At 54.2% G+C, this 19,760-nt stretch overlaps 2 protein-coding genes across 5 annotated transcripts; both read left to right on the top strand.

The window, feature by feature from the left end:
* The first annotated feature begins 690 nt into the window (after window positions 1–690).
* Window positions 691–3,900, top strand: LOC148387539 (uncharacterized). Its single transcript, XM_088395774.1, has 5 exons — window positions 691–858; window positions 2,149–2,214; window positions 2,952–3,036; window positions 3,111–3,199; window positions 3,311–3,900. The coding sequence occupies exons 1-5, from the start codon at window positions 814–816 to the stop codon at window positions 3,353–3,355; spliced, it is 330 nt and encodes a 109-aa protein (XP_088251900.1). The 5' UTR covers window positions 691–813; the 3' UTR covers window positions 3,356–3,900.
* Window positions 3,901–5,632: 1,732 nt separating this feature from the next.
* LOC148387538 (discs large homolog 1-like protein) lies at window positions 5,633–19,582 on the top strand. Of its 4 annotated transcripts, none has more exons than XM_088396032.1 (25): window positions 5,634–6,127; window positions 7,219–7,350; window positions 8,111–8,265; window positions 10,534–10,704; window positions 11,139–11,276; window positions 12,868–12,921; window positions 13,369–13,419; window positions 13,503–13,627; window positions 13,760–13,929; window positions 13,996–14,132; window positions 14,189–14,333; window positions 14,617–14,749; window positions 14,835–14,991; window positions 15,068–15,170; window positions 15,253–15,367; window positions 15,453–15,629; window positions 15,703–15,769; window positions 17,123–17,153; window positions 17,635–17,676; window positions 17,788–17,838; window positions 17,921–18,022; window positions 18,114–18,286; window positions 18,432–18,541; window positions 19,012–19,103; window positions 19,175–19,582. In XM_088396032.1, the coding sequence occupies exons 1-25, from the start codon at window positions 6,109–6,111 to the stop codon at window positions 19,279–19,281; spliced, it is 2,757 nt and encodes a 918-aa protein (XP_088252158.1). In that variant the 5' UTR covers window positions 5,634–6,108; the 3' UTR covers window positions 19,282–19,582. The 4 variants fall into 4 exon arrangements, with proteins under 4 accessions (XP_088252160.1, XP_088252158.1, XP_088252157.1 ...); XM_088396031.1 differs by lacking the exon at window positions 17,123–17,153 and adding an exon at window positions 16,778–16,874; XM_088396034.1 differs by lacking the exons at window positions 11,139–11,276; window positions 17,123–17,153 and adding an exon at window positions 16,778–16,874 and having other exon boundaries at window positions 5,633–6,127.
* The last annotated feature ends 178 nt before the right edge of the window (window positions 19,583–19,760 follow it).

Here is a 19,760-nt window from a genome sequence, read left to right as displayed (position 1 = left end):
TTCAGCACTTGGGAGTTTAGTATGGATCCGTTGGTCAGGTAGCAAAAGACGAAGGAGAGGAAGGTAGGCAGGCAGAGGAGAAGAAGTGCGCCACTGGGACGGCGGAGAGGGAGCCTCAAGATGGCTGCCTGCCACTCAGGGGAGGGGCGAGCGGAAAACTCAAATGGCGACGATGACGCTTCGCTTACTTTGGGTGCCGATTCTCCGACGACGCTTATCTTGCCAGCTGTGGCCGGGCGTCGGCACGCAAGTATGCGGTGCGATGTACTTAAACGTGAGCCGTCGTTTAACTCTCCGTACAAATTGACATTTTATCATTTTTATTTCCCTCCGTCTGAGTGGGCGGGAAATGCGACCGAAAAGTCGCCGCCTCATTGGTCGAGACATACATCAATCAATCAAATGGCGCCATATGTCGCCCGCGCGGAAGAAATCGGCTATATTTCGTGCGTAAATCGACAGAGACGAGTGAATGTGACCTTCCCGGTGGAGAGGGTTACCATTTGGGCACTCGAGTCGCTCACATTGACATTTTGGAGGCATAAACCCGCCGGGCATTCGCTCGGACAGGAGGGGGCGTGGCCCGGGTGGCCTTCGTAATACGAGCCTCCGTTCGCGCGGTGAAGCCCTCTGGCGCGAGGGCAGCCAATCGGCGAGAGCCAAGCCGCCCACGACCCCGCCCACTAACTTATATCAACCACTCGGCCGCCAGCTTGCTCGGCCATTGGCACAATAACACGCTCAACGCCGTCGCCAAGGAATTACTCCTGTCCATCGTTTTTCTCGCCCACTTTATTTGACTCCCCCGAAGCAATGGCAGACTCCAAAGTTGACTCCGCGTCGGAAATCTCAGCCAAGGTAAGAAGAAAACGACGACAAGAAATTTCTGTCACGGTGGTTCTGCTTGCTAGCTAAGCCGATCACCTCCACAAAGCTGCGCGGGCATCACGCGTCACTTTTATCAAATTTGTATCTCAATAAATCATATTTTAACGTAAAAAAATACCAAAGACAAAAAGTTCTCGTCGTTTCTGCACTCGTCCGGCGCCCGAAGAAGCCGGCGCCAAACGTGTTTTGCGAGCATCTCGGCCGCTTCCACATGTCACTCGAATGGCGCGAGCTCATCCTCATTGTCTGCTCGCGAGCCGTCTTTGTTTATACGAGCGGCTCGGTTCCCCTTCTACAAGAACCGACGGACGAGTAAGCCGCAACGGGGTCAGGGGAAGAGCATCAGCGGCTGCCGGGTTGTTGTTTAGGGCTGGAAAATTTTTGTCGCGTCCCGTTGTGCTCTCGGTTCCGGTGCCGAAAGTTGCTCTCAAAGGAGCCGCCGTGTTTGTTGACGGGCTCGGGTTTGTCGGCAGCGCTCGCTCATGCTTCTTCTTGTCGCTTCCGCGTCTCCCTGCGAAGCTTTACATAGAGTTTTTTTTTACTCGTGGTTTTCGAAGGCGGACAATGCAGAGCACTTAGGTGCGTGCGCGCGCGGAGGTGTGATACGCTGTGCGCGCGCTTCGTGCTCGCAACGTGCTCAAGTTGAGCGCCGCGTGCACGCGCTTATACCAGCGTAATGTAACGAAGGAAACTTCACCCCACTTAAAATAATTGTCAGTTTTGCTCAAATTTACCCGTGTTGAAGAGATAATCGGGTTAATTTTAGAAATGAAACAATAAACGGCGAGATCCATTTCAAGATTTCCTTTAATTTGGGACCCGGATGACCGAGCGGGAGTTTTTCGGTGCGATGTGGGCCATGTGTCTTCTATTGTCCTCCGTTACACGCACGCTCCTCTTCAACCCACCTCCCGCACTTACTCGCCCCCACCACCCCGTTCCACAAAACGTCACCCCTCCCCCTTGGCGCCTCGAGCTGGTTTTCAGTCGCGTCTTGCATTGTGGGAAATGTAGTGCGTCTCCCAGTCGTGCCTGGCGACATATGGTGGCCCATACACTACAATACCCACAATCTCCAAGGAGCCCGCCAACCAAGGATCGGATTACGAGTCTCGAAAGAGGCTGGAGTGCTCCCAGCATGCACCGCTGTTCCTTTTAGGCAACAGGAAGTTTTAGATTAGAGACGGCATACACTGAAAATGAGATGTTTGTATCACTCACCAAATGGTTTTGTTTCTTCTTTGTATTTGGGTACCTCAGGAATTGAAGGACAAGAAGCTCGTGGAGGAGAAGGAGAATGGCAAAGATTCTGCCACCAATGGAAAGGTGACGCAAACTGCTCACACACACACGGCATTTGCAAAAAACAAAAATACTAAAACGTCCCCTGAAAAATTCCGCTTGTATTTATTGCGTAAATGTAGCTGTTTGTCATCAAAAGGGTTCAACCAAAAGTACAATGTTGTTTACATTTTTCAATGTTCATTTTAAAAAAAAATACTATGCATTTCAATGTGTTATTTCACATTTGTTTTCAAAAATATAGTTCTAATCATGGCTCACGATATTATATTGGCGGCGTCCCCGAGGCTGACGAAGGGGACAAATTTGCCAAACGTCGTCAATAACGAACGCTTGCTTCCTTGAGGTGAAGCGACACGACGTTTTTCTGGACATTTTGCTGGCACCTCTACCCAAGAAATTGCTGCTCGGCTTGTCCCCCGTTGTGCTCGCGTCGAATAGGTCGTTGCATTTTGTTAGTTCACCACCAGATGGCACTAAATTCGACACATTGTCCATTGTTTTTTTATACGAGGCTATGGCCTAATGCCCTTGCCCCAAATAAACATTGTCTTTGTACTGAGCTGCCATAAGAGGGCGCCAACGCTCTTTTCGAAATGACTGAGAGCAGGAAGGTTTTCAGCAAATGGCAGGAGATCTGTCAAGAAATGGCGGGCTCCGAAGATAGCAAAGAATTCTAATGATGATTTGGAGTTAAGCGATGAAATGAGAGGAAATGAACTGTGTAAGAGCAACCCTGAACATAAAGTTTGGATTTGCAGGAGAATGAGGAGAACGGCGAGCCGGAGATTGACGACGAGGATGACGACGAGGTGGATGACGAGGACGAGGAAGATGATGGCGAAGGTGCCTGAGACGCATCCTCGAGGTCGTCCTTCCTAGCAACGCGGTCGCTGACCATGGTCGTTGTTGTCGCGCAGGTGATGAGGAGGACGAGGATGAAGACGAGGATGAGCTGGAGTGCGGCACGAAGCGGGCGGCCGATGACGATGAAGACGACGACGACGAGGTGACCTTGCTTTTCGCTCTCTTCAAAACAAGTGTCCGGGAAACAATGAGTAAAGGAAAAGCCAAGAAACGGGAATACGATTCAAGGTTGCTTTTTGTGGCTCCCACTCAGGATGACGTGGAGACCAAGAAGCAGAAAACCGATGACGATGATTGATGCGGCGGCTTCCGACGGCGGTGGCCCACCGGGCTGCTTCCTGTGGTTGTTCTCAGGGGGCGGGGCCGGAAGAGCGCTCATCTAAACAAAAGAAAATGTGGTCATTAGCGATTAGATTTCAACGCCCGCCGTCCTCACGCACAATCCGGCCTCAACAACAACGACTACAGCGGAGAATTAGTTTGTATTTTTATTTACATTTTATATTTTTGTACATATTGTTGGGAAGGAAGCAAATGTTATGTCTTGGTTATCAAGATCTGTAACCATATGACACCCAAGCCCAGTCCAAAACGTTTTTTGGTCGTTGAACTCAGAGCATTCCACTTAATTTCATTTAATGTATGTACTTGAGCTGTACCATAGAACGACTTTGTGCTTGCTCGCTCGCTTGCTGGCTGGCTGGCTGGCTTGGATGGAGGAAGGCCGAAGAAAAGAAGAGCGTCTTTCTTTTTTGTTTATGGTTGTTTTCTGCCCGCCTGTTTTGGTGTACGTGCAAAGTTTGTCGTTTGACAATAAACCGGACTTTTATTTTGTGACTTTTACTTTGCTCTCTGGCTTCTTGCTCTTCACCTGCCGGGTGCACGCTGGTTAAGCTTTGACATTCTTCTAAGTCGGAAAATTCCAAAATCATTTTCTTCACAATTTATGAACCAAATAAACAAAAGAAAAGCACTGGAACTAAGCAATTAGATTGTAGGGGGGCGGGGTCTATTCCAGAGCCCTTGATGATGTCAAGAGGCATCGAGTGGCGTGTCACGTGAATGACATGTCGGCTCTTGCCAGAAAGAATGTTCCCGATGGTTGCCGCCAAGATAGGCTGACTTTCTGTCCTGACGTTCAGGCCCCAGCATACACGTGGCAACAACACAAAATGCTGAGAATCCCATTTCAAATTGTGAATCAAAAATCCAGGTAAGAGTGCAGATGCCGTCTGTGAGCGCCACGCATGACCTCCTGTGTAATCTGCTGATTGGCCAATAGCTGTACCTCAATCAGGGGCAGGAAAAGGTGTGCCATGGATGAAAAAAGGTGGGGAAACACTGCTCTACACGCTCTGATGTCTGGCATTTCTCTGTGAGGTCTTTTTTTATGTTTATTTGAGGTCTTTTATGTCTTGTAGCCACTTTGATATCCTGCACCAATAGGAACGCTCGTGTCCTCTTCACCCGTGTATAAATCAGGCCAACATTGGGCGACAATGCAACGCTCAACTCGCCGTGTCTCCTTGCACAAATGCGCAAACACACACAGTAGACAGATTGTCATTGAGACACAGCCTCATTGTGCGTCTGTGGGGCACGTACACGTAGGAAGCATTAGTGAGGGACGCGTTTGTCCGCTGATGTCAAAGTGGTGCGTCAGTACCGCGGCGTCACTGTCCTCGTTGGGTGGGACCTCGTTGCCGCAGCAACATCTCCACTGGCCTCCCTGACGGTTTGGAGCCCTCAAAGCGGCCCGCTTGAGCTCGCAACGTTGCAAAAATGGCAAGCTCAGCTTTCATTATGTTTGTTTGCAAGATGTTCTTTTGTGCAGACAAGATCCATTCATCCATCCATCCTCCCATGCCTCCCTCCCTCCTTGAGTGGCCCAGCAAGAATGTCCAGATTACCACTGCAGGCCTGCACGTGCACAAGCGGGTGACGGCCGTGTAGGTCAGACTTCTGATTTGTCGGCCTCCCGGCACGGGAGCCACTGAGGTGATTAGTGATCATGTCCCAGCAGCGCAACATGCTCATAATTAATCAGACTCCACTAAGCTGCTGTACTTTGGCAACCGCATGCAAAATAACAGACGCTCACACTGAGATGAAAAATGAAAGTAAGCTTTATGGAGCAATAGCAATTGGCCCCGTCCGGCTGCATATAGACAAACTATACTAACATGATTTGGAGTGTTGAAGGAAAAATGCCATTTAAGCACACGACAATTTGCTTGTGGCTTGCATCCTCATCCTTCTCATCATCCTCATTATCTTTATTGAAAAAAATTTCGGACAACTTTCACGCATCCAACGTGTTCTTCTCTTACTGGTGCCAAGTAACTGAGTGCTAATTCTACAAATAACTAAATATTTCTTTAGAACAGATATCAGAATCAACGAGTGTGGAAGGAAGAGCTCCGCTTGGCCACAAGGGACACATGGTCGCGACATCTCCCGATGGAGGGAAGAAGCTGCCGCTTTTCTCCCCCTCGCCGCACAAGGTCTGAGAGACAGAGGGCGCCATTTGGGAGAAAGTTTGAAACGAGAGGAAAAAAGAAGGAAGAAGAGGAAGTGGCGGAGGGATTTCCTCTCCCAACTTTGACACGAACGCACTGAAAGCGCGTGCACGCGCGCAGCTCTACTTGACCGCCAGCAAGTTTGGCTCCCCGCAATTTTCTTTTCCGCTCCTTCAGCCTGCAAACGCGAGCGCGCGCACACACACGCACGCACGCACTGGGCGGATAGCGGCTCGGTTCGGGTCAACCTGTGTGTGCGAGTGCGCGCAGTTCGAGACGTCACGAAGAGCCATCAGAGCAGTCCGGTTCGGGACGTTCCCATCCGAACTCGGGCTGGCAGGACGCATCACTCCCTCCCTTCCTGTCTCCCTCCCTCCCCGCAGTCGGGCTTGAGTTTGGAATCTTGCACTTGGTGGCTTGCGGTGCGGACGTCGGGACGGCGACATTCCGCTCGTCCGGACGTTGTCCTCCCGGCCGCCCAGCCCCAACCCGGGTGCCAAGCGCCTCCGAATCGAGCCGAAGCGGAGGCGCCATGCCTGTCCGAAAAAAAGGTGAGACACTCAAGCCGGTGTGCGGTTCCGAATGCGGTGCGGTTCCGGCAATGCCTTCGGTAGCCTAAGCCGTTTTCTCACTAGCGAGCTAGCATGCTAGCCGTTACTCGCCGGGAGAGCGAAACTCCCAAATGCGTTTAAGCGGAGTCCAAGTTTAGTCAGTCTGTCAGTCGGTTATTAGGACAAAGCGTTGCGCGGCCCGGCCGGCCCCTTGCGTCGGGCCGAACCGGGCCGCGGAGGCCCGCCAGTTAGCCTCATAGCTCGACATGCTAAAGGAGTTGCGACAGAGCTGACGGTTGGCCAAAGTGGCGACCAACTTGACACAAAGTATACACAACGCGCCCGGAAGGCAGAAGCTCGCCAAAACCGTCTAGAAGCACCAAGTTGTTCTGAACTCGGACGGGCATGGACGTCGATCACCCTCGGGACACTTTGACTTGAGTGGCGCTTCTGTCACCAGATGACTGAGCAGAATATCTTCACAATAGTTAGTTGTACGGACGAATTGGCAACGCCTGGTCCCGGGTGTGCAAGTTACTCGAGTAGAATTAGTGTTACTGTAACCAAACAAAATAAAGGTCATGTCAGCTTCTTACTTGATGCGCTTGACGGTTTAATGTCACCAGGCAACACTGCAACAGTTCTTGAGAAGTTTGACTTCCTTCCACGTTGGCTAAGCAAAACAATTTTCGGGAAGGAAGAGTTCTCGCACCAAGAACTCACACGGCAAGCCAAAGCCTCGAAAGAGATGGATAGATCGGAACCGTGCGATTCAATTTGTGCATCTGCGGTGACGTCAGCCATGTCGCACTTTGGAAGTCCTCCCTCGTTTGTTTTACTCGGCATCGAGACAGACGTGAAAACCGCAACAGCACCGCGGAAACAGCGGTTCCGTTTCGCCACTTGGCTTTGCCCGACGTCGCGTCGGCTCCCAGCCGCTTGCTTGGTTTGCCCGCCTCGCAGATACACGCGGCTGATACGCACGTCCGCTTTCCGCGTCGAATTTGTGCCACGATCGACAAAGGCTACGCGACGCGCTGGTGTGATGATGACATGATCGTCTGACGGCCCGCTTTGGCTCCCTGTGTCAGACGCCCAGCGTGCCCTGTCCCTGCTGGAGGAGTACCAGGCCAAACTGCAGCACGCTGACGAGTGGCAGCTTCGCGCGTCCATCCAGAGGGTCATCGACGTCTTCCAGAGCAGCCTCTTCCGGGCCCTTGTTGGTACGTGCTCGCGGCTTGGCCCTGTTGGATCATTTCGTTTGTTTTCAGCGCTCGACGCTGGCTCGGTTTCGCTCTCTTTCAAGGCTGAATGCCTCAGCGAGTGACTTGGCATGAGAGATGGGCAGGGAGGGAAAGAGAGAGCGAAAGAAAGAAAGAAATACTCAAGTATTCCTGACAGTGTGCGAAAAGCATGCTTTTGCCTCCTGGTTTGGGGCGCAGCATCTTTCTAAAGAAGTGGCTTTGTGCTGAAAGCGCCACGGTGAGCCCGATGGCGAGCCTCGCCTACGTAGATGACACGCAAGTCCCCGAGTCCAGATGCAGTTGCCGCCGTTGCCTCAGGCCGACCGATTAAGTCAGGCGGCGGGCCGGGCCGGGCTGCTTGTAATCCCTGGGAGGACATGAGCATGCCCCCCCCCTTAATCCAGCCTGGACGCTCCAGTGTGTTGTTGCTCTTGTCCTTCTTGCTCTGGCCCGCATCCATGCCAGCAGATGGCAAACATCAACTCTCACTTGGATCCTCTGCTCATCTTCTCCTCTTGGCTCTGCTTCAACTCGTGCGCGCTCGCGTTGCGGTGTTGGCGTGTCCTGAGTGAACTTTTCGTGTGTGAAGCCTGCAGGACTCTATTGAGGGAAGTGAAAAGGGGGGGGGGGGGGTATTATTTGATCCACAGTATTGGGAATATTTGATCTTTTTTTTTTCCTCCATACGCCGCTTGAGAGGTTTTCTCAATCAACTTTTTTTCATTCTCGTGGGCTGCAGATATCCAAGAGTTTTATGAAGTGACCTTATTGGACAGCCAGAGATGGGCGGAGTCTTCCAAGCCGACAGAGGGCGTGGCTCTCTGGGACTTCCCCAGCTTCCAAAGTGCCACCGTCACCTCCGACACGCTGCCCAGCCTTAGCACCAGCATCGAGGTAAAAGCGCTGCACGCGCAAATGCTCCATATTTTGTTGCTTAGCCAAGAAAGTGCTGTCAAATTGGTAAAAAAACAAATGCCATTTTTTCTTGTCACTCAGTTTCTGTGCACAACTTCTTAGCAAGCATGGGCACCTGGTCTGCAGCTGATGTGGGTGCTAAATTGGTAATTCCCCTGAAGGGGGCGCTAAATTACCAATTCCTCACTCAGCGATAGTGGTAAAACTGCTTTGCGGCGCAATGTTTTTTTGGCAGAGGGGGTGCCGCCTCTACGTGACATAATAAAATAGAAGTAACAAATTGGCTGCACTTACCGTATTTCCTCAGTTAATTTTTTTTTATTGCCTGATTTAAAACACCGCGACATCTTTGCGGCTACGAGTCTTTTCCACGATGACACGCTGCTGCAAGCCATACAGCGATACTAGTCTAGACAAGCAACATGTGACAGAATAATAATAATGATGATGTCACGCAATGCACGCGCGAGGCCTAATGCTAACTGCGCAGTGCGCGTATTGGGCACGCCGGTACTGGGTGCTCCCACCGTGTGCGTGTGTACTGCCACACACGTGCGGCAGGGGGCGCTCCTCTTCCCTTTGTGACAGAGGACTCGACCAACAATAACAAAACAGATGTGCACTTGAGCGCATGTGCGTGCATACGCGGCCGCCGGCTCATTCGAGAAAGGGCTCCTCACATGGCAGCCTGTCAGCTCCTCTCACTGTCAGCGCGCGTGCGCACTGCAGTTCCCGCCATCATCATCGTCTTCTGCTGTTGCCAAGGCGAAGAGGGCGGGAGGAGTCGGCGGAGCCGGCGCCTCCTGCGATGGCGTGTCACGTCAGATCAGCTCACTCTGCTGAAGAAGCGCACGGACCTGCAAAGGAGAGGCGCAAATACCTTTTTGTTGATTTTTACTTTGGTTGACTTGTCAGACATGCGCTACCTTCCTCTGGGGCACAGCGCGCCGAGCTATTGGCGAGTCACGTGACCACCCTCCACCACCTCACACGCATGCAGTGAGGAGCTGACTGGAAGAGGAGGGGAGTTGAGCGGGGGCAGGGTTGAATGAAGGAAGCTCTCCGGGATGGCCTTCCCCCTGGCCGCCATGTGAGAAATGAGGGCGGATGGTGAGGGAGAGAAGCAGCAGTGGCACAGCGGGTGGAGGCGGCGCCGGTTCGCGCTCCTGTGGTCGCCACTCCCGTGGGAGGCGGCCGTCGGCCAACGACGGGACGCCCGAGTGTTTCTCGCCCGTCCTGTGCCACTGCAAAGCGGCGTGCGTCAACGGCACCGTCTCGCTCATGTTCGGATGCAAGGTGGGTGGGTGCGCCCGCGCGCCTTCATGCCAAGGCTCCAACTCGGAGCCCGCCGCCATACCGCTTGATCTGCACTCTGCTCTGGCAAGCACGTCTTGGAGTTTTCGTTACGCAAACGCAGCCATCGGCAATATTTCCGGCCCTTCACACACGAGCGAAGGAAGCCCGATAACTCGATTGGTTGTCAGCACCCGTTGGTTTTGTTTTCGAGGCGCGGAGATTGGGAGAGGGCTGATATGCTCGACTGTTTTTGTGTTGGAATGCCACAAGTAAGAATCCACCCCGTACTGTATCGGCGGCCGATTATTTGAGTGGGACGACCGAATGTTTTGAACGGGAAAGTTTGGGATGACAATTAAGGTCAACGAGCTTTTGTTGGAGTGCTCGATGTTTGCATCGTCGCTCTTGATGGCGCCTCTCCATCGTCTTCCTCGGTACATCTGCTGATGTTGCTATTTTTAGCATCTTTGCTCGGCGCTCCTCCTCCTCCTCTGGCTGAAAAAGAAGGGCTCTGCCATCGTTACCGATGCCACTCGCCCCGTCCTGTCCCCCGCACTCATTCTGCCGCTGCAGAGGTTCAAGGGCAAGCACCTCACTCTTGGCCTTGGGCTTAATTGGGCCACCAAAAAAAAACACTTAAAAGATGGTCTTGAGACGAGACCCGTCTGTAGTAGCGCAACATGAGTGCAGTTTGTGTCCATGCACATGATTTGCCCGAGGTCGCATCCGGCCCATGGATCTGACAGCTCAAGTCGGCGAAGGAGAGCGCAGCAGAATAAATCTGGCGGTGAGCGGAGAGTGTTCTTTCTCTTAAGAAGGCTCTCTGCGCTACTTCTGTCCACCTTTGTCGTCGCCCACGTCCTCCATTGCATCACCGTTGCGCTCGGCCCACGAGCGTCGGCGCCGCCTCGTCCTCTCTCGGCCCAACCGTCTCCTGTTTGCTTGTTTCAGAAGTACCGGCAGCAGGATGAGGACTCGTCGCCGCCAGAGGAGCGGAGCTCTCCGCAGCTCACAGAGGAGGCAGCCGGTGCTCCGGAGCTGGTCCAGGTGGCCGAGAAGAACCTATCCCAAATCGAGAACGTACACGGATACGTCACCCATGCGCACATCTCCCCCGTCAAGGTAGCGCATGTCTACAAACGCTCGCTGTGCGCATGTTTGGAAGAGACCATTGTAGCAGCGAGAGAAATGTTGGCAACTCTTTGAAATGACTCTTGCGCGTCAAGTCTCATTTGAGTCCAAAGTCCTTTGTGTAGGGTTCAGTCCGAGTTTGAGCCTGGCCCTCGGCGCACGCGGCTCACGCCTCGTTCCGTTCCCACCGGCCGACCACAGAACGGCGAGAGCGGCAACGGCAACAACGTAAATGTATCAAAAAAAAGCAGCAAATATCAAACGCTGTCTTCCGGAGATCTAATAACGCCTCGGGGTTGACGCCAAAGTCATTTCAAAGTGTTCCTTCCCTTCTCGCGACTGGTATCTGATGACGCCTCGGACGAGAAAGTGCGCTCCCCGGCCGGCCCCGTGTCAGCCTCCGTGTCGGTGCCTGTGTCCCGCAGGTGGCCTCGCTGGAGCGCCTGTTTGATGGCTCGGATGGGCCGGAGCTCCCCGCCTCCCTCGCACCTCCCTCCCTCTACCCTCATGGTGACGACGGCCCCCTCCCGTCCTGCTCCTCCAACCCCTACCCCCTCACCCAGGTAAAGCCTTCCCCGCTCTGCTCTGCGCATGTCCCCGAGCCGTGCCCACGAGGAAACGCCCGGACAAACTGTAAGGCAGATTTAGCAAAACAGAGGCAGATTTCCATTGGGTCTTATCCAAGACGTAGCGGTGCAGATTTGGCTCAATCCGGGTTTTGCTTATTCGAGAAAGAACGCGGCGTGGCTCGAAGGTGCTCCACTTGTCTTTTGTGCTGAAAAGTTAGCGTGATGCTGACAAACCACACACACGCAGTGCAAGTGCAACATGGCACTCGTGTAACATTGCAGCATGTGACCCGATGGTGACTTTGATGTCATCCCGGTCCCGGTCTGGCTGAGTTGGCGCTGTCAATCTTGATTGAGTGCAGCCTTCATGCAATTTTAGTCCAGGTTTCATCAAACTTTGGACGTGGTTCACTCAATTCCAATTGGGTTAATTTTGCACCGATTGCAGTCAATTGCAATTGGGTTAGTTTTTCACCGACAAAGTCCGGTTGTTCAACTGAACTGAGACACAAAACTGACTCAAGCTGGTCATCACGCGTGCGAGCGCCCGCCCGCCCGCCACGGTCACGTTCCCACACAAGAGCTCACGAGCGCGCGCGGCCGCTTGAGGGGAACATTGATTATTCATGCAGCGACCTGCCCCCCCCGCGTACCCGCCCGGCACCGCTGACACGCGCCCTCCCTTGCCCGAGGCCGTCAGGCGTTACACGCCACCGCCCGCCCAACTGACCGTCACATTCGTTGCGAGCGCCGGCCGGGAATCTCCTTCATGTCCTCGTGGCAGCTCCTACCCTCGGAACGCAAGCCCGGGCGGGAGCGGGCCGACCCGGCCCGCCCGCAGCTGCGAGCTTCGCTAGCGACTTTCACGGCGTGCGCGGTGCCACCGTCGTGCCGCACTCGCTCCCGCTTCCTCAACCTGCGCGACAGCGTCAAGAAGAGTCCTACCAAGACCGGCGCCAAGGTGGCGGGCGGCCGCTCCGCCGCGCCCCGGCTGCACCCCCCCTCCTACATCAAGGTAGTCTGGCAGCCCCCCCACACCTTTCTCCTTGGACCAGTGTGGGATTTGGCTTTCCAGTTTGTCATCCGTTCTGATTTGATTTTTTTATTGATTTCTTCTTCTTCTTTGAGCCAAAGAAATGCCTATCCTGCGCTAGCAAGCGTGAGATTGACTGTAAACGGACTCAGTTTGACTTTTCCGACGAGTCACCTGTATTCCGTCTGATGAATTCAGTGAAGAGCGTTGAATGGTTCCTGCCGTCATGACGAGTCGCTGCCAAGATGCTTTGTTTGATGGATGGAGCAAGTCGGTGGAGCGCTTTGGGCCCATGGCTTTTTTATCAGGAGATCGATGCCTCGGCTTCTGTGAGCTTGGCGCGCTCGATGGGTGCTCGTTTTAGCCTTGCGGCAAAGCCTCACCGGGACAAAGGCCCGCTCCTCCCGTCACGCTCAAGCAACAAGACCGCCACGCCAAAATTCTCAACATTTGATTCGAAACAGTCAAATATCAATTCAAAGTCCTGTGCGACCTTGGCGCTCTTTATTGATGTGTGCGTGTGTGTTCTGTGTGTGTCCTCTTGTCGTTCAGGCCAACCCTCCTCCTCTGCTCGTCGACGCCGACAGCCTGGACACGCCTCCTCACGTGAGTGTCACGGAAGCCCGTGTCGCGCACAAGGGGACGACACCCACAAAACATCCGCTCAAAATCCCTTTACGCCGTCTCGACGTGCACGAATGTGCCGGCTTTGGCTCTCGATATTTCTGAAGTCCCTCGGGCGCCGTGAGTGAACCTCGCACCTCGTCGACGATAAGGCGCCATTGTTTGCAGATGAAAGCAAAAACTGTCAATCGGGACCGAGGAACTGCGGCAAAGCAAATTATTCTAGGGTGCGCTTGGCGAGGCAAAACAGAAAACGTTTAGCTGGGGCTCGCTCAGCGTGGCAAAATAATGCAAGTTATTCCGGGGGCACCACCGGGTGAGGAAGCGGGTAGCAGCTAGGACAGCGCTACTTTTAGACTCGTCTCGCACATTCACTTTGTAGATGCCGGCGGGCTGCACTTCTCCTCCAACTTGTGTACCCGCCCACAGGTCAACGGCGGCGAGACCGACTACGAGTACGAGGAGATCACGCTGGAGAGGGTGAGCGCACGCACTCTTCTGCCAGCGCCCTTTGGCGCCGCTAGCCAAGCCATGTCACCCGCTGCCTGGCTACCTGCGTCCAGGGCAACTCGGGCCTAGGCTTCAGCATCGCGGGTGGCGTGGACAACCCCCACGTCGGAGAGGACCCCGGCATCTTCATCACTAAAGTCATCGCGGGGGGCGCCGCTGCACAGGACGGCCGTCTCAGGTGCGCCACCTACATTATGCAACACGTAACCCGATCGCCTCTCCTCAGCTTTCGAGTACCCTCTGTTTTTTTTTTTTTTTTGTGGACTCAATGTTTTTCCCCCACCGAGGATGTGATGACGATGATTTTCAGGGTGAACGACGTGATCCTGCGCGTGAACGAGGTGGACGTCCGGCAGGTGACGCACAGTCGCGCCGTGGAGGCGCTGAAGGAGGCGGGCTCTTTAGTGCGGCTGTACGTCCGACGGCGCAAATTCGAGGCTGACCGAGTCGCCGACATCAAACTGGTCAAGGGACCCAAAGGTAAACGGCGGCAACTCGACGGCAAGTGTGCCATGGCATGGCATGGTTTGCGTGTGGGCGTTTCAGGTCTGGGCTTCAGCATCGCGGGGGGTGTGGGCAACCAGCACATCCCGGGTGACAACGGCATCTACGTCACCAAGATCATCGAGGGGGGCGCCGCCCACAGGGACGCGCGGCTGCAGATCGGGGACAAGCTCCTGGCGGTGAGCCACCGGCCTCGCTCGCCCGCCCGCTCGTGAGTGACGCGAGTGCCATGCAGGTCAACAGCTGCTGTCTGGAGGAGGTGAGCCACGAGCACGCCGTCACTGCCTTGAAGAACACGCCCGATGTGGTCCACCTGCGAGTGGCAAAGCCCAACAACGTCTTCGTGGCCGACACCGCCGACGCACAGCGCCCGGACGGCTGTAAACTGCCACCCGCCGCAATCTTCTCATCTTCACACTCCTTGTTTTTTTTCTCCTCTGCTTTTTCCCTCGTCTTGTACTTTTCCTTCTCTTTTGGCCGCTTGTTCTTTTTGCCCCACTCATTGTTCGTATTTTCTCAGCTCCTCCTTTCGCTCTTTCTTCCAACTTCTGTTTCCTTCTCACGCTTAATTTTTCTTCACGTGCTGCCTTTCTTCTCCTCCCCCACTATGTGCTGCGCTGGGCTGCGGTGTGTCCACCTAATAGCGTGTTTGTGTGTCGTTAGTGTTCGCTCAGCACCTGGAGAATCATATCGGCGCCCCCATCAACTTGCTGTCTCAGCCCCTCCCCCCGCCAGCCACATCCGGACATTACTCGCCAACGACTAAGGGCACGCCGGGAGATGACGTGGCCTCATGGTACCTTGCGCTTTTTCCTAAAATTTCGTATCCTAAAATGTTGAATGCGCTGTGGTCAAGCATGCATCTGTCCCTGTTCCGGTAGGGATCCCCGCAGGGTGGTCCTGCACCGTGGCACCACGGGTCTGGGCTTCAACATTGTAGGCGGCGAGGACGGTGAAGGCATCTTTATCTCCTTCATCCTGGCCGGAGGACCCGCCGACCTCTGTGGGGAGTTGAGGAAGGGCGACCGCCTTGTGTCGGTACGTCGCCGCCGCCGTGGCCTCCCAAATGAAACTGGGAGTGATTCAAACAAGGTTGGTGCGTGGATGCGCGCAGGTAAATGGTGTGGACCTCCGCAGCGCCACGCATGAGCAGGCGGCGGCCGCGCTCAAGAACGCCGGGCAGACAGTTGCCATTGTGGCGCACTACAGACCCGAGGGTGAGTCACGCCGCTGCAAAATGAAAGTGGAGCAGCCGAGTGGAATCTGCCCAGGGCTTGATGCGTGGCCTTTCCTGCGCAGAGTACAGCCGCTTCGAGGCCAAGATCCACGACCTGAGGGAGCAGATGATGAACAGCAGCATCAGCTCCGGATCAGGATCCCTCAGGACCAGCCAGAAGAGGTCGCTCTATGTCAGGTGGGAGAAGCCACAACCTTTGCCCAAGGCCTTTGCCCACGGCCAACCCCGCCCCCTGCTGACGTGCGACCCCCATCCCGTGCAGGGCACTGTTCGACTACGACAGGACTCGCGACTCGGGTCTCCCCAGTCAGGGCCTCAACTTCAAGTTTGGGGACATCCTGCACGTGGTCAACGCCTCCGATGACGAGTGGTGGCAAGCACGCCACATGACGGCCACCGGGGACGTCCAAGAGGTCGGCGTCATACCCAGCAAGAGGAGGTCTGTCGCTCGCTCGCTCCAATACCCTGCTCGCGCAGATTGCTCAATTTGACATGCTTTGATTGGCTGACAGGGTGGAGAAGAAAGAGCGAGCCAGGTTGAAGACGGTCAAGTTCAACCCCAAGTCTCGAGACCGAGGGGTGAGTCGGGCAGAGAACATGAAGCTCTTTTTCTTGGCATCTGAGCCAGCTAGCTGCTCGCTTTTAACACCTTTTCCGGCATGTTGGCGTTGCACTCAGCATGGAGCAGATGAGCTCTTCTTTGTCACGGCCGGCTCGTATGTGACGCGGGGGTCTCGAACTTGCCTTTCGCCGTGCTGCCGGTTTTGTGCCTTTACTGTTGTCCAATCATTCTTGAGCTAAAACGTAATTGTCAAGCCACACATCGACAAAGCAGCCCATTTCAGGATAATGTTGTTCAATTTGATGAGCCGAGCGATCGGCTTGCCCGACGAGTTGTGGAAAAGTCGATGTGGCCCCCGACGTCAACGGATTAGCTCGCCCTCTTCGCATTCGTTCTGCATGTTAGCTCCTTTTGTAGCACCTGTTGTGTTAGCACGTTGCACGTTAGCCCTTCCTATCGGCACCTGAGCTCTTTTGTTAGCATGTAGTTGTTTCCCGTTGTGAGTCTACGTTTGATGCTGTGGGAATCTCGCAATGTTTTTGCTATGCTCGCTCCACGTATTATCGAGCGCGTGCGCGACAAAAGCAGCTGATCTTAACCGCATGTCGCTGATCTTTGAGCATCCCGGCGGTGGCGGCGGCGGTGACATCATTACGGCTGCTGGCGAACGGCCTGACTGACACGCGCATGAGCCAATGTAACTCTTGACGTGGATGTCTGCCTCATCTTCCTCCTCTTTGTTGTTCTCATCCCTCACATGGAGCCAGGCCTCCTCCAAACATTTCAACAATCAAGGTGTTGCGTTTGCGCTGTTGCTATGGCAACGCTTTTGTCTCTTGCGCTGCCCCCTCACCTGTACCCGCATGTGTGTGTGTGTGAGAGAGAGAAAGAAAGAGAGAGAGCGCGTTTGCGGGAGACTTGTGTCCCGAGCGGGGCCTACTGTTGACCGCTTTGGCCGTATGGTCAACACGCGAGCGCCTGACGTTTAGACGCCTTCCTGTCCCTTTCCTATCCACTTCCTGTAGCTGTCGGGCGACAAGCGTAGAAAGGGCGTGTTGGCCAGGTCCTTCCTGTTCGGAAAGAGTCGCGACGGCGGCGAGCAAGACAGCAGCGACGTGGAGCGTGAGTACGAGGCCCGCCGCCGCCTCCGGGGGGCGCCGCCCACCCGCCCTGCTCATCGGTCAGCGACAGGAAGAGAGATCAGCCGCGATCCCGTGCCACCCACCTTGTTTTGTTTTTTCTCCCTCAATTGGACCCGGCCGGCCGACCCAAACGGCGTCGTCCTCTGTCGCATCACGTCTGCTCTCTCGCTCTGTCGCTGCGATGCCGTAACTTCCTGTTTGTGCTTCTTCTTCTCTTGTCGCCTTCAGGACACCATCGACATCCTCGCCAAAGGACGCAGTGAGTCCGCCCCTCCCCCGAGGCTGGACTGCTCGCCAGCCAGTGTTTCTCGAGCGGATAGTTGTAAAAATAGCTCAGCATTTTTGCTTTTGGCAACAAAATCAATATGGCGTTCTTTGCAAAGCACACGTGCATTGCTCTAAGCGTGATGTCGGCCATTTTGAGAAGGCCAGGGCGAGAGAAGCCCGTAAAGGCATTTTGGCCGCGGAGCAAAGTGGGGCGCTCAGCCTCGATCAACATGTAGTTCTCAGCTGACCGAGGGGCGGCAGCAGACCTCGCCTGGCCGCCCCTGCCCTCCCCCTCCCTTCCCCTCCCTCGGGCATCTCGCCCGTTGTCAAGATGGCTCAGGCTCCACCTTCTGCTGAACGAGACTTTGTTTTACCCCACAAAACCTTTCCGAAGGCGTGACCCGGACGGCGGCACGCTCATGCTGCGATTTACCCCTTTTGGGACGGACAGCTGACCTCCTTTGTCTTTTCAGAACACGCCACGTCAAACGCCAGCGATAGTGAGAGCAGTTGCCGTAAGTCGCGTCGCGTCACACCACTTACTCTTCTCAAACATTTGCGAGTGTTGGCGCTTCTGTACTTTTCCTTCAATTGGATTTGGAATCAACTGGAGCGTTTGTGGACAGGCGGCCAGGAGGAGTCGGTCCTGTCGTACGAAGCCGTCACACAGCAAGAAGGTGAGGCAGCCGAGCCCAGGCCCCGGCGGCAAGCCGAGCCAAGCCGAGGCCTGACGCCCGCCATCTTGCTTGTCCCGTCCAGTGGGTTACGCGCGACCGGTGATCATCCTGGGCCCCATGAAGGACCGCATCAACGACGACCTAATCTCGGAGTTCCCAGACAAGTTTGGGTCCTGCGTCCCACGTGAGTGGCCGTCGGCAACACCCGGCGTCTCTCATCGCTCCTCTTTTTTGCCAGCCCGGGGTGACCTTTGCTTTTGCTCCGTTCTTTGCAGACACCACGCGACCCAAACGAGACTATGAAGTGGACGCTCGGGATTATCACTTTGTGGCATCACGCGAGCAGATGGAGAAGGACATCCAGGAGCACAAGTTCATCGAGGCGGGACAGTACAACAATCACCTTTACGGAACCAGCGTCCAGTCGGTGCGAGAGGTGGCCGACAAGGTGGGCGGCTCGTCCCCTCCTTCCTTGCTTAGCCTTTGAGTCGGTCAGCTTCCTGCTAAGGTTAATGAGCAGCGGCAAAAGCTCACGGTGCCGCCCCGCCGCAGCCTTTCCTATTCAAGCTAATATGACACTGGCACGCATGTAGGGTAAGCACTGCATCCTGGACGTGTCGGGCAACGCCATCAAGCGGCTGCAGGCGGCGCTGCTTCATCCCATCGCCATCTTCATCAAGCCCAAGTCCGTCCAGAACATCATGTAAGACACACACTTCTTCTGATCATTTTTCATTTCTTTTGGTGTCTTAATATTCAGTCAATTTGTTTTACTTATTTTTATTTCAACAATCCATCCTTGTCATTTTTATTTCTTGGAGTCTTGATTTTAGTTTTTTTTTTGGGGGGGTGTGGATATTGGCAAGATGGCACAGTATTGTGTCAAGTAAACTACGATTGCCAAACAACACTTGAACCTTGAGTCACCTCCATTTCACAAAATAAGACTAAATATTTTCCCCTCAGGATCAATAAAGTCTCTGTCTGTCTGTCTGTAGATGCTGTCTGTCTGTATGTATGTATGTAGATGCTGTCCGTCTGTCCGTCCGTCCGAAACCAAGGGTTTTACACTTTTAGTTTTAGGCAAACACAAACGTGCTTATTCTCTCTTTATGTACGCTCACGAAGCAAATGCTCTCACATGCATAAAAAAAAATCGCCTGTGTGTGTCAGGGAGATGAACAAGCGTCTGACGGAGGAACAAAGCAGGAAGACGTTTGAGCGAGCTGCCAAGTTGGAACACGAGTTTACGGAACATTTCACAGGTTGGGAATAAGCACTTTTTAAACCGCCTCAAATTGCCGTCTCAGCGCAAATGTGATGTGTGTGCGGGCAGCCATCGTGCAAGGCGACACACTGGAGGAGATCTACGAGCAGAGCAAGCAGATCATCGAGGATCACTCAGGATCCTTGATCTGGGTGCAGTCCAAGGAGAAGCTCTGAACGCATCCCCCACAAACTCCCCCGAGACCTTGGATCATGAAGGGGCGTGGCCGCGCATCAGCGCCGCCGCTCCCTCAGCACACCCAGGTGAGGGGGAGGAGTCAGCTTAACGAATTTGACTAACGAGCCAGCCGGTTTCTTGTGGCGTGCTTGTGAGGCGGGGCAAGAGTTGAACCTGCTCCGCTGCCTATTTTCATATAAACTACAAAGTCTATATTGATCCTCATGATTATCACCATAGAAGATTGATCACTTCCTGTCTTATTTTTCTTTCTTAACCAAATAAAAACAGAAACAGGAATTGGCTCTGGTGTTTTTCCTGTGGGGATGAGCAGCACTTCACGGCGCTTTTTATCAGAAACAGCACAATGGGCTCAACTTCCACACTTACAATTCTTTCGTTGCTATCGACAACATGACTTCGCACAGCATAATACACTCGAAGATGTGCAATCCAGGGGGATATTCCACAAAGCAGA

Source organism: Syngnathus floridae, chromosome 14 (genome assembly GCF_059516105.1).
Source record: "Syngnathus floridae isolate MCC-2025c chromosome 14, RoL_Sflo_1.0, whole genome shotgun sequence".
Taxonomy (NCBI): domain Eukaryota; kingdom Metazoa; phylum Chordata; class Actinopteri; order Syngnathiformes; family Syngnathidae; genus Syngnathus; species Syngnathus floridae.
Note: the sequence above shows the minus strand (reverse complement) of the source record. Positions and strands in the feature narration are given on the sequence as shown.